Here is a 14543-nt window from a genome sequence, read left to right as displayed (position 1 = left end):
ATGCAAATTAAATCGACAGTTTGTGAAGCATATTTTGTGTGATTCCAGAGAATTTTGTCCAGTCAGCGTGTGGGGCAGGGAACGATGTGAATGTTCAGATATTTTCTGTAAAAGCTGAATGTGTGCACTATATAAATAACTGGTAATAAATAATAAACTGTTCTTTTGCTGACGTTGTTTACAGAGGTAGTGTGGGACTTGGTAGTGAGTATTTCAACAAAGGCCAGGAATTTTTTTTCCATGCTACACGCTTCAATTACATTGTGTGGATTTGTAGGGCCTACTGTTTCACACCTGAGTGGTTTTTACTTCTCGCTATTTCCACTTTAAAATTATAGCTCTAATATATAATATACCTTCTCCCAAAGCATACTGTATGTCAACGGAAGCTGGTTCCACAAACATTGGAATGAGATCAGTTCACATATGTTGGCCTCCACAGTCATCAATGCCAAATGTGCACCTATGGAACTGTGTAGCTGATAAAGTGCTTGATGCTCCTGTACTTACAATGTGATTTTAATAAAAATTGGCCTATGAGTGTGTTTTTTTATGAACTGTAATGGAACTTACCATGAGAAAAATTGAGCATCATAGCACTTCATATACAGATTCAGGCTCACTCGCACACAAATGTTGCATATGAAATTAATCACTGCAGTTTTGGAAAGCCTTTTCATGTAACACAACTAAAAACACTTTTCAGTAAAAAATAAAACCTCAAACACATGAAAAAAGATATTCACCACAGGACGCAGGACCTGGTTTGGTACAATTGCAGCAATAGTACATAAGAACTCATCTGTTAAACCTTAAATTATATCCTTCAGCTTCAATGCTCACTAACTGAAACTGATAATCAACATGGTTATTAACATAAATGCACTTTAGTTAGAAGATTGACAGTTGTCTTCAAGTGGTGGTTACTTAGTTGTTTCACAATGGGCCTTTTCATGCATTATAAACTAAAGGTCAAAATTACAGGTATAGCAAAGTAATAAAGCCAGATAAAACAGAATTGTTTATAAAGCATTAGTCACAAAATCTGGGTAGAAGAAAGAATGCCAAAGTTGTGCACATAGAAACTTACAAAGAGCACAATGTAGTTGTTAGTTCAATATGAAGTATGTGGCAATAACTGTGGAATCCAGTTTACACAAAGATCCTAATAAAAGGGAACCAAAACAAAAAAAAAAAAAAATTCAGATTGTGATAAACGCAAAATCCATTAGAAATTTGATGCAACATAATGCAGTTTATTGATCTGTTTTCAGTTTAGTATCTTTGTCATCTACATGACAGAATGCAGATTAAGGCAGGTATTCAATGGTTGTACTGGGGGGAGGCAGCGAATCCTGTGTAGGATTCGCTGCACTTTCGCCCAAATTCTCCCTGTAGGGAGATTCGCTGGGCAGCCTCCTGTCCGCCCTATTCAACTCGCCAGGGTCTCTCCGCCCCTGGCGGCGAATTTTAACCCCCCCGGCGAATGCCGCCGGGGAGCTGGGGGACGGCTGCAGGCAGGGAGATGGAAGCCTCCCTGCCTGCGCCGGATACTGTGGGGGGGAAGGAGGGCTGTGGGGGACACAGGTAGAGCCCCCCAGAGCTGGCAGGGGGCTGTGCTAGGGAGCCGCTACGCACTGGTCCCGACCGTGCATATGTAATGATCGGGATCAGTGTGCAGTGAATATATGAATATTAATGAGTGGCTCCCGGCTCGGCCCCCTGCTGGTGAATGTGTCCAAAAAAAAAATACATATATTGTTTAAAAAAAAAATAATAATTTAAAATATATTCATGTGCTGCAAGCATGCCCCTTCACAGAAAAAAAATCAGATTTTTTGACACCAAAATAAAAAACGCTTTATTTTCAAAAAACACATTCCAGTTCACCAAAAAAAGATGACAAATGTAAAATGGAGAATCAGGGGGAAAATCACTGGAGTAAGCAGTTCTCCACTTCAGCATTGAATACACTCTCTGCGAATTCCACTAAAAACCCCAATGAAAACCACCGGCGAATCCCGGAGAATCACAAACAGAGAATCGCCAGACATTCGCTCTTCATTTGCAGCGAATTGTGACCATTGAATAGGGCGAATTGTTTTTTCAGAGAGAAAATTCGCTGTAAACCCGGCGAATTGCCCGATTCCCCAGAAAATATAGAGAATCAGAGGCAACTTTGCAATTCAATTGTCCATTCATTTTTATGCTGGTCATCCCCAAATAGATCAGGTTTAATTATGAACAACAGCTAAGCTCAACTAAAGTCCTGGTTAAGGATGCCCAATACCGGAGGCTGTGAGCAGATGTGTCCCCTGTGGCATGTGCATAACTTTGTAACAACCGCTGGGAGAATAATTAAATTGGCCCACTTGCCAAGTTAACCCCTTCCCGACATTTGACGTACATTTACGTCATGGTCGGGAAGCACTTCCCGACACATGGCGTAAATGTACGTCATGGATTTAAACTGTCACCGCGTCTATAGACGCGGTGACAGTTTCAACATGTCTGCTGTCCCTGACAGCAGACATGTCCGTGCATGCCCCGGGGGGGCTGCGATGCCGCCCCCCCGTCGGCGATCGCTGTGATTGGCTGTTCAGTGTGAACAGCCATTCACAGCGTTTTCCTGTGTCACCGGCGAATAACGTTCGCCGGTGACACGGGATCAGAGGTGATTGGTGCTGTAAAGTACAGCACCAATCACCGCGGGGTGTAAGGGTGACACTGGTGTCACCCCACCTCACCCCGCCCGCCCCCAAAGGCCGTGATTGGTCCGTCGGACCGACGGACCAATCACAGCCAAGGAGGGAGATTTAAACTAACGGTGACTGCACTGCAGACGCCATTCCGGTCTGGAAAGCGTGCAGTGCAGTCACCGTACCCCCCTGCCGCCATACTGACCAGAAATACTTGCTGCAATACTTACCTGATCGCTGCTGATTGCTTCCTGGATCCTGTGCAATAATTGTGCCATACTGTGATATTGTGCTGCTGCACTGTATTAGTATTAGCTAGATAGATAGAGAGATAGATAGAGATAGATAGAGAGAGATAGAGAGAGATAGAGAGAGATAGAGAGAGAGAGATAGAGAGAGATAGAGAGAGATAGAGAGAGATAGAGAGAGAGATAGTGTCAGAGAGTGCTATATTTTGTGCTGCTGCAGTGTGATATAGTTATAGATAGAGAGAGAGAGATAGAGAGAGAGAGATAGAGAGAGAGGCCTACTGACAGAGTGCTATATTTTGTGCTGCTGCAGTGTGATAGTTATAGAGAGATAGAGAGAGATAGAGAGAGAGAGATAGAGAGAGATAGAGAGAGATAGTGACAGATTGTGCTATATATTTTTTATATAACTGACTGCTGCCCCCTCCTTTTGTGCTGATCAGTATAAATTAACTGATCAGTAACTTTTTGGGGGCGCAGGTTTTTTTTTATATATAGATATACCTGTGAGTGCTGCTGCTGCAGTGTCATAGAGTGTTAGATAGTGTTAGATAGTGAGAGATAGAGAGATAGAGAGAGATAGTGATAGAGAGTGCTAAATTTTGTGTCTGCTGTCCCCGCCTTTTGTGCTGATCACTATATCTGAGGTGATCAGCAACTTTTTTGGGGGTACAGAGGTTTTTTTTTTTTTATATATACCTGTCAGTTGCACCAAAGGTTGTGCACCTGCTGCACCTCACTGGTAATCAGTGTCGCATCACTGATCACCTTTTTTTTTTGTGTGTGTGCTGTGGGGTATTTTTTTAATTTTTTTTTTTACACACACTGTGATTTTGTGGGTGTCCTGTGGCCGCTGTGCGCTGATCAGTGACGTACATCACTGATCATCTCTTTCGGCACAGGGTTGATCTATTTTTTTTTTTTTTTTTGATCAAATTCCTGTTGCCTTTGAGCGCTGTTCAGTGACAGACGTTACTGACCAACATCTGTGCTCAATTTTTGGCGCAGGACCTTTTTTTTTTTAACCCCTTCCTTTTTTTTTTTTTTAACCCCTTCATTTTTTTTTTTTTTTATTGGTATAAAGTATTTTTTTTTTTTTCTGCACCACATACACACTACACACTACATACCCCCCGGATTGAAATAAAGTTTGTGCCCCCCCCTACACTATACACGTGTTGAAACATTTCACTACCGGTAACACAAAAATAAAAATGGCATCCCAAATGTCCTCCCAAATGTCCTCCCAAATGTCCTCCCAATCATCCAGGAGAATGTATTCAGTGGAGGAGGCATATGCCATGCTTGCTTCTGACTCTGACACAGCCAGTGATGCAAGCGGGGAATTTGAAGGATTTGCCTTAAGCTCCTCTTCCTCCTCTGCTGATGAGGGACCCCCTCAAAGACGCCCCCGTAGATCAGCTGAGATTCCCCCCCCAATAATTGATCTAGTATGGACCCCACCACCAGACAATTTTGAGCCCCAGGTTCCTGAGTTTTTGGCCATGCCAGGAATCCAATTTGATTCCACAGGTCTCAGAGAAATTGACTTTTTCAAATTATTTTTCTCTGATGATTTTATAAATTTAATGGTGGACCAAACTAATTTATATGCCCAGCAGTTTATTGCTCAAAACCCCACGTCATCATTTGCTAGGTGGACCCCTGTAGATGCAGTAGAGATGATGACGTTTTGGGGTCTGGTGTTTCATATGGGCATAGTAAAAAAGCCAGAAATTAGGCAATATTGGAGTACAGATGTTCTGTACAGTACTCCATTTTACCGTATGGCCATGCCCCGGACTCGATTTGAGACAATTCTTAAATTCATACATTACACCGATAATGCACAGTGCCCACCCAGAGATGATCCCACCTTTGACCGGCTATTCAAAGTCAGGCCGGTCATTGATCATTTCAGTGCCAAATTTGAAGAGGTGTACATCCCTGAAAAATTTATTTGTATCGACGAGTCCCTTATACATTTTAAAGGAAGGGTTAAATTCCGCCAGTACCTTCCCAGTAAGAGGGCAAGGTATGGCATAAAAATGTATAAACTGTGTGAAAGCACCTCAGGGTACACCCACAGGTTTAGGGTTTATGAAGGGAAGGATTCAAGAATTCAACCGCCAGAATGCCCCCCCTCCCTCGTAGGTGTTAGTGGGAAAATTGTCTGGGATTTAGTGCACCCCTTCCTGGATAAAGGTTATCACCTCTATGTGGATAACTTTTACACTAGCATCCCCCTGTTTAAGGCCCTTGGTTCAAGAGGTACAGCAGCTTGCGGTACTGTGCGCAAGAACCAAAGAGGCCTCCCAAAAACGCACATTGCCCAAGTAATGAGAAGGGGTGAAAGCAGGGGAATATGCACCGAAAATATGTTGTTGGTCAAATATAAGGACAAGAGGGATGTCCTTATACTGACAACAATTCACGGAGACAGTACCACCTCCGTCCCTGTACGAGGTACCAGTACCCACACCTCAAAACCTAATTGTATCCTGGATTACAATAGGTACATGGGCGGAGTGGATCTTTCAGATCAGGTACTGAAGCCGTACAGTGCCCTGCGGAAAACAAAAATCTGGTACAAGAAGGTGGCCGTGTATATCATCCAGATGGCACTGTATAACGCTTACGTGCTATTCCGTTCTACCGGCCAGAGGGGGACATTTATGCACTTTCAAGAGGAAGTCATAAAGGGCCTAATATTTGGGAACCAGCAGGCAGAGGGCCCCAGTACTTCTAGTACTGGCCCCCGTATTGTACCAGGGCAGCATTTTCCTGATGAAATCCCCTCCACTGGAAAAAAGGGCAGGACACAAAAAAGGTGCAAAGTTTGCTATAAAAAGGGAATAAGAAAGCAAACTATTTTCCAGTGTGACACTTGCCCCGACAAACCCGGCCTATGTATAAAGGAGTGTTTTAAATTATACCACACATCTATGGAATATTAGGTTCATAATTTCACCGTGCTTCGGGGGTCTTGCTAATGCCACATAGCACCCACCATTCATTCCACCAGAATCTGAGCCGCAAAATCCAAAAATCACTCCTTCCCTTCTGAGTCCTGCCATGCACCCAACTGGTATTTTTTGGTCACATGTGAGGCATTGCCGTACTCGGGAGATATTGGGGCACAGATTTTGGGGTGCTTTTTCTCCTTCATACCTTCTGAAAATGAAAAATTTTGAGCCAGAACTGCATTTTTGTGTAAAAAATGTAATTTTTCTTTTTCACTGCCCACTTGTATCAAAATTGGTGAAACCCCTGGGGGTTTTAAATGTACACTATACCCCTAGATGAATTCCCTGAGGGGTGTAGTTTTCAAAATGGGGTGACTTGTGGGGGGGTTCCACTGTATTGGTGCTTGGGGGGTCTTGCTAATGCGACATAGCACCCACCAAAATTCCACCAGAATTTGTGCTGCAAACTCCAAATATCACTCCTTCCCTTCTGAGTCCTGCCACTTTTTGGTCACACATGAGGCATTGCCGTACTCGGGAGAAATTGGGGCACAGATTTTGGGGTGCTTTGTCTCCTTCATTCCTTGTGAAAATGAAATATTTTGAGCCAGAACTGCATTTTTGTGTAAAAAAATGTAATTTTTCATTTTCACTGCCCACTTGTATCAAAATTGGTGAAACCCCTGGGGGTTTGAAATGTACACTATACCCCTAGATGAATTCCCTGAGGGGTGTAGTTTGCAAAATGGGGTGACTTGTGGGGGGGTTCCACTGTATTGGTGCAACATAGCACCCACCATTCATTCCACCAGAATCTGTGCTGCAAAATCCAAAAATCACTCCTTCCCTTCTGAGTCCTGCCATGCACCCAACTGGTATTTTTTGGTCACATGTGAGGCATTGCCGTACTCGGGAGAAATTGGGGCACAGATTTTGGGGTGCTTTTTCTCCTTCATACCTTCTGAAAATGAAAAATTTTGAGCCAGAACTGCATTTTTGTGTAAAAAATGTAATTTTTCTTTTTCACTGCCCACTTGTATCAAAATTGGTGAAACCCCTGGGGGTTTTAAATGTACACTATACCCCTAGATGAATTCCCTGAGGGGTGTAGTTTGCAAAATGGGGTCACTTGTGGGGGGGGTTCTACTGTATTGGTGCTTGGGGGGTCTTGCTAATGCGACATAGCACCCACCAAAATTCCACCAGAATCTGAGCTGCAAAATCCAAAAATCACTCCTTCCCTTTTGAGTCCTGCCATGCACCCAACTGGTATTTTTTGGTCACATGTGAGGCATTGCCGTACTCGGGAGAAATTGGGGCACAGATTTTGGGGTGCTTTTTCTCCTTCATACCTTCTGAAAATGAAAAATTTTGAGCCAGAACTGCATTTTTGTGTAAAAAATGTAATTTTTCATGTTCACTGCCCACTTGTATCAAAATTGGTGAAACCCCTGGGGGTTTGAAATGTACACTATACCCCTAGATGAATTCCCTGAGGGGTGTAGTTTGCAAAATGGGGTGACTTGTGGGGGGGTTCCACTGTATTGGTGCTTGGGGGGTCTTGCTAATGCGACATAGCACCCACCAAAATTCCACCAGAATCTGAGCCACAAAATCCAAAAATCACTCCTTCCGTTCTGAGTCCTGCCATGCACCCAACTGGTATTTTTTGGTCACATGTGAGGCATTGCCGTACTCGGGAGAAATTGGGGCACATATTTTGGGGTGCTTTTTCTCCTTCATACCTTCTGAAAATGAAAAATTGTGAGCCAGAACTGCATTTTTGTGTAAAAAAATGTAATTTTTCATTTTCACTGCCCACTTGTATCAAAATTGGTGAAACCCCTGGGGGTTTGAAATGTACACTATACCCCTAGATGAATTCCCTGAGGGGTGTACTTTGCAAAATGGGGTGACTTGTGGGGGGGTTCCACTGTATTGGTGCTTGGGGGGTCTTGCTAATGCGACATAGCACCCACCAAAATTCCACCAGAATCTGAGCTGCAAAATCCAAAAATCACTCCTTCCCTTCTGAGTCCTGCCATGCACCCAACTGGTATTTTTTGGTCACATGTGAGGCATTGCCGTACTCGGGAGAAATTGGGGCACAGATTTTGGGGTGCTTTTTCTCCTTCATACCTTCTGAAAATGAAAAATTTTGAGCCAGAACTGCATTTTTGTGTAAAAAATGTAATTTTTCTTTTTCACTGCCCACTTGTATCAAAATTGGTGAAACCCCTGGGGGTTTTAAATGTACACTATACCCCTAGATGAATTCCCTGAGGGGTGTAGTTTTCAAAATGGGGTGACTTGTGGGGGGGTTCCACTGTATTGGTGCTTGGGGGGTCTTGCTAATGCGACATAGCACCCACCAAAATTCCACCAGAATCTGAGCCGCAAAATCCAAAAATCACTCCTTCCGTTCTGAGTCCTGCCATGCACCCAACTGGTATTTTTTGGTCACATGTGAGGCATTGCCGTACTCGGAAGAAATTGGGGCACATATTTTGGGGTGCTTTTTCTCCTTCATACCTTCTGAAAATGAAAAATTGTGAGCCAGAACTGCATTTTTGTGTAAAAAAATGTAATTTTTCATTTTCACTGCCCACTTGTATCAAAATTGGTGAAACCCCTGGGGGTTTGAAATGTACACTATACCCCTAGATGAATTCCCTGAGGGGTGTACTTTGCAAAATGGGGTGACTTGTGGGGGGGTTCCACTGTATTGGTGCAACATAGCACCCACCATTCATTCCACCAGAATCTGTGCTGCAAAATCCAAAAATCACTCCTTCCCTTCTGAGTCCTGCCATGCACCCAACTGGTATTTTTTGGTCACATGTGAGGCATTGCCGTACTCGGGAGAAATTGGGGCACAGATTTTGGGGTGCTTTTTCTCCTTCATACCTTCTGAAAATGAAAAATTTTGAGCCAGAACTGCATTTTTGTGTAAAAAAATGTAATTTTTCATTTTCACTGCCCACTTGTATCAAAATTGGTGAAACCCCTGGGGGTTTGAAATGTACACTATACCCCTAGATGAATTCCCTGAGGGGTGTAGTTTGCAAAATGGGGTGACTTGTGGGGGGGTTCCACTGTATTGGTGCTTGGGGGGTCTTGCTAATGCGACATAGCACCCACCAAAATTCCACCAGAATCTGAGCTGCAAAATCCAAAAATCACTCCTTCCCTTTTGAGTCCTGCCATGCACCCAACTGGTATTTTTTGGTCACATGTGAGGCATTGCTGTACTCGGGAGAAATTGGGGCACAGATTTTGGGGTGCTTTGTCTCCTTCATACCTTCTGAAAATGACAAATTTGGAGCCAGAACTGCATTTTTGTGTAAAAAAAATAATTTTTCATTTTCACTGCCCAGTTGTACCACAATTGGTGAAACCCCTGCGGGTTTGAAATGTACACTATACCCCTAGCTGAATTCCCTGAGGGGTGTAGTTTGCAAAATGGGGTCACTTGTGGGGGGGTTCCTAACTTTTAGCATGTTATGGTGCCTAGAAACCTACATGGTGCCTAAAAAATAATCTCATAAAAAGGAGGCTCCAAAATCAAGTAGGTGCTCCTTCTATTATGAAGCCTGTGGTTTGGTCACCGTGCACACTAGGGCCACATATAGGATATTTATGAAAACAAAAGAATTGGGGGAATCAATTTTTAGTCACATTTCTCTAGTAAAATGTACTGTGTTCCTTAGAAAAATGTATTAAAATTGCAAATCTGCAAAAAAAAAGAAATTTTGAAATTTCACCTACACTTTGTTTTAATTCCTGTGAAACACCTAAAGGGTTAACAAACTTCCAAAATGCTGTTTTGAATACTGTGAGGGGTGCAGTTTTTGAAATGGCATCATTTATGGGGGTGTCTCACATACAAGTCCCTCAAAGTCACATCAGAACTGAACTGGTCCCTAAAAAAATCAGTGTTTGAAATTTTCTTGAAAATTTGAGAATTTGCTATTCATATTGTAAGCCTCCTAGTGTCCCAAAAAATTAAAAGGAAGTTGAAATAATGATGTCAACATAAAGTAGACATATGGTCTATGTTAGTTATTCACTATTTTGAGTGGTAAGATTATTTGTCTCACAAGCAGAAAATTTAACATTTTGCAAATCGCTAAATTTTCCATTTTTTCACGATATTTTGGTATTTTTCACAAAAAAACACAGACTGTATCGACGAAAATTTACCACTAACTTGAAGTACAATGTGTCACGAAAAAACAATCTCAAAATCACTGGGATAAGTAAAAGCAAAAAAAAGTTATCCCCACTTAAGTGAGACATGTCAGAATTGAAAAAAAGGGCTCTGTCAGGAAGGCAAAAACAGGCTCTGTCAGGAAGGGGTTAAAGCCCCCCCCCTCCAGCAATTGCTGCTTGTAGCTGAACGGGCGTAACTAGGGTGGCCGATCCCAGGATTTGGCCCCAAAATGTCCGGGATATCAATCCCGAGATTGGAGTATCCAATCTCAGGATTAGACTTCGCATTTGCAGTCTAATGCCGGACAGCATCTGCTAACTTACTCAGCCGCTACCCAGCTGTTTCCAACCCTGTAGTGCAGCCTGCACAGCGTGATTAGGTTATAGTTCACGCTGCACAGGCCGCAAAGCTGCCAGAACCCTCCCGCACCCAACTCCACTTCAGAAGTTCAGCCGCCTGGCGCAACACCCACCCACTGCCTCCCTACTACACCCCCTCCCCAATAAGTTAATATGGGGGACGTTTTTCTATTAGGGATGCCAATCCAAGGATTCCGGGATTGAAAAAAAATGCACTTGGTGCAGTAACTTGTACCTCCTCCACCCTAATGTCAAAAGTGAGCACAGCTGAAAAATAGGACATGGCTTTGCAGGAAACCCCTGTATACTTCAATCAGGGGCGTGTTCTAGTGGGAATCCCCATTATATTACTCCGTGGGTATTTTCTATATGCCTGGAGATGCTGGACTGCCGGCTCCTCCTCAGTGACAGGAGCTGACACTGCATAAAAACGTCACGGGACCCAGCATTTTGATGTCACACCTAAGATTGTAAGACCCAAATACCGTCCACACACCCCTGGTGACTCCTCTAATATTAATACATTTAAAACAAGAAAGAAAAAAAAAAAAACACCTCGCATTCACGGTTGTGCCCAGGTGCCAACCAAGGTGGGAAATCCACCGTATGTAATATGGAAATGTGAGGCGTCACTCCGGGACTTTAGTGAAAAAAATCTTTTAATGTGAGGTGGTCAACGCTGTTTCGGGAGTTACCCCGACGTCAGGACCAAAATCTCAAACACTCTGTTTGAAATTTTGGTCCTGACGACGGGGTAACTCCCGAAACAGTGTTTACCGCCTCACATTAAAAGACACACACACACAAATCCATATCTGCCAGCACTCAATCCATCTCTCCAACTTGCTTCCAGTGCCAGAAAAAGAAAACAATATGCAACAATCCCATAAGGAACAAACGGCACTCAGAAGACGACATTATTGCAGAACTGCTGTATTAAAGATAAGGGGACCGTTTCAGGGTGTGACCCCCATCCTCAGCCCCAACTTAAAGCCTAGGTTGGGGCCATCTATATATGTGGGTTCATTTTCAATTAACCGTTCTGTGATCATAGCTTTCTCATGCACCCCAGATAAGCTTATTTATATGAAACCTGTGTCAGTTGCCCCTTTAACCCCTTCAGCTGTGTTTTTTTTTTTTGGGAGCGCTCCCTACTGGGTGAGTTTTTTTTATGGGGAGCGCTCCCTTTAAAAAAAAAAAAAAAAAAAACACACCACTGCCTCCCTGGGTCCGGGCAGCGCCGCTGAACTGTCAATCAGCCGCTGCCCGGAACTGAGCCCCCTCACCCCCTTCCCTGTCCCCAGCTTTAGCCGGCGCCTTCAACAGAAAATCCGGAGGGGAGGGAGGGAGGAGGAGCAGCAGAGGGGAGGGAGCCAAACCCAGCAGCGCTGCCTGGCTCTAAACAGTGGCAATCCCGAGAATTTTCTGGGCTTGCCAGACTGGACACTGAGGCACATCTTGGAAAAATTCTCGGGATTGCCACTAAAGGGGTTAATACTAATTCAGGAGTTGTGTTGGTAATTGGCTCACCTTTAAAAGCCATAAGGTAGTCGGCAGGTGAGCTCTCAAACAGAAAATGATGTGCCAGCAGTTGTTAGGTTCTTAAGAGACCAATTGTTAGTGTAGGACTTGCAGTGAAACAGGGTCCCTTGGCGAATAGGCTGCAAGCTTAAATGCATTGATCAATTCATGAACTAAAACCCTATTATTCATTTGTATATTATGGTAAGTTAGTTTATTGGGGTGAGTGTTGAGCAGCCTGTATTTGTATTTACAAGAAAACGTGGTCACAGGCCCCTGCACCCCCAACCTGGGAATGGCGAGTGCGGTGGTAATATATATATATATATATATCTGTTTTTGCAGTTGTCCAGAAGTAACCTGCAACCAGCATGTTGGAAAACTTGATTCAACAATTCTGGCCACAAATGATTGGAATCAGCAACATAGTTATTTACTAATAATCCACTGAGCGACCATATTGCCAGCGATTGGAGTGTGCCCCAGCGATAAATCGCCAGGTGAGCGCTCCCGTTTTTAGCCCCCTTATGATCGCTGGACTTTGCTCCTGCGACCAGCTGATTCCTTCTGCAGCTCCCCCGACAGAGGTTCCCTTTCATCAGCGACCATCTCTGGTCGCTGATGAAAAGGAGACACTGAGCAATATATTGGCCTCATGTGTACACAACTTTACACAAACATTTAAAAAAAAAAAAAAAACATTTTAAAAGTTGTTTTGATATTAGCCAGGCCTACAAACCAACATGATGTAATGAAAAATATTTACAGTAAACAGTTAACTAAACATGTGCTCCTGAACACAGCACTGCACTTTGTAACAGGAGGCCGGATGTCTGGGAATTGAATTAGACAGATCACATTATTTTAGGAAGATCATAAAAGAAAAGCTTTCCTTAGGTCATGGCCAGATTATGGTGGTCTGGAGACTAGTAAAAGAATGAAGGAAAAGAGGAAGGTACTTATGTAATATCTGGGCTCCCGTTTTTCTTATGAGACCGCATCCCCTCGCTGCGCTCGCCACACTATATAAAATCAACTCCATGCGTAGTTGGATAGTAGGGGTATGAAAAAATGGGGTGCATTTAACATGGGAGCCCAGATAATACATAAGTACCAAGAGGAATAAAGAAAATATTTATATTAAAGGAATAAACACAAATATAAACAGTAATGGAATACCTTCTGAAAAAGGACAGAGCAAAATTATTAAATATAAACGTTGTGAAGGAATCGGCGTATGAAGTTGTTAGGCAATTAAGTGGCATTTGTTAATGCCGCCCATACACGATCGATAAACTGTGCGTTTTGAACTAGATTATCTAGTTCAAAAAGTAGGTGTAGCACATATGGTTTGTGTTGTGCAGATTTTAGGAGTAAAAATAAATAAAATTACTATATTTCAAGATGATGCCTGTGCTAGCCAGAACTACACACCATGACAGGGAGAAGAACACAGTGAGGTCACATGTAGGAAAATGCAGCGTGCAACACACGTCACATAAGATGATAAGAGAACAACATATTTAGGTGCTTTACATTCGTATGCTCTGTGCTGCATAGTACCTGCCCCAATGACTCCCCATGCCCGGTGACAGCACCATGGCAGGAACCATTCAGCCCCCCGCCTGGATGAAAACAAACAACTTCATTCATTCCCCGTCGCCCTGTGATCTCCCATCCCATGCTATGTGTCATCCCTTCCTTGCATGGAATAGCGGCACAACACACAGTGGAGCATATAGACAGCCGAGTGACATCCAGTCACCCCCATTACCAAGCAGCATCACTGCATATTACCCCCAGGTGTCTATTTACAACTCCCCACAACCCGGTGCATGCCCTGCCTCACCCCGGGACCATTCCCTTCGCAACACTCACCTGTGTGTTATCCCCATCGCTTGAGCCGCGCCAGCCCTACCCACCGCACTGACAACCCCATTGCGCCCCCTCTTCCCGGCTCAACCCCGAGCATCTCACCTCGTCTTCCTTGTGATTCCTGATCCCTCTCACCAGGTCCTGCAGGTTCTTGTCGAACATGCGATCAATGCTACCCTTTACCATACGGAGCGCCATGGCCGGACACCGGGTAGGGCCCCGCTGCTGTTGCTGGAGTCTCCTGCTGCTGTCACCGGATACTGAGACACAAAATGGCCGCCGCTCAGCTGACTGTAGTGCCCGCCCACTATGCCCATGTGACAGGGGGGTGGCTGCCGCTGTGGCCGCTCAGTGGTGTGTCCGGATATTGCTGGCTACTGCGGGGAGGCCTCTGTGCATGTCATGTGTTATTGGCGGCGCTGACGCTAGCGGTGATGCGTTAGCAGCTGCTGGCTGCCTGAAACCGTCATCGTCGTTGTATCACACGCATTGCACATATTATTCATGAAGCATGAGCTCATGGCAGGAGCGCTTCATTCATTTACTCCCCAAAATATAACGCGTTATAAAATGTTCTCTTTTTTACTGTTGTCATGGGGAATCCACTATACAGTAGAGAAGTCTACAGTATGTCTATGGTGACCGAAAATAAAATGAACCCT

General features: G+C 43.9%; 1 protein-coding gene across 2 annotated transcripts in view; it reads right to left on the bottom strand.

The window, feature by feature from the left end:
* The window catches only part of AP3D1 (adaptor related protein complex 3 subunit delta 1), a 142659-nt gene extending 128437 nt beyond the window's left edge, over positions 1-14222 (bottom strand). The window contains exon 1 of one of the 2 annotated variants that reach the window (XM_083179420.1): positions 13984-14222. In XM_083179420.1, coding sequence (XP_083035546.1) covers positions 13984-14079 — 96 coding nt within the window. In that variant the 5' untranslated portion in view covers positions 14080-14222. The remainder of the gene's footprint in view (positions 1-13983) is intronic. The other variant, XM_083179419.1, reaches the window with a different exon arrangement.
* Between the last annotated feature and the right edge of the window lie 321 nt (positions 14223-14543).

Source organism: Crinia signifera, chromosome 1 (assembly GCF_055691185.1).
Source record: "Crinia signifera chromosome 1, ASM5569118v1, whole genome shotgun sequence".
NCBI lineage: Eukaryota > Metazoa > Chordata > Amphibia > Anura > Myobatrachidae > Crinia > Crinia signifera.
Note: the sequence above shows the minus strand (reverse complement) of the source record. Positions and strands in the feature narration are given on the sequence as shown.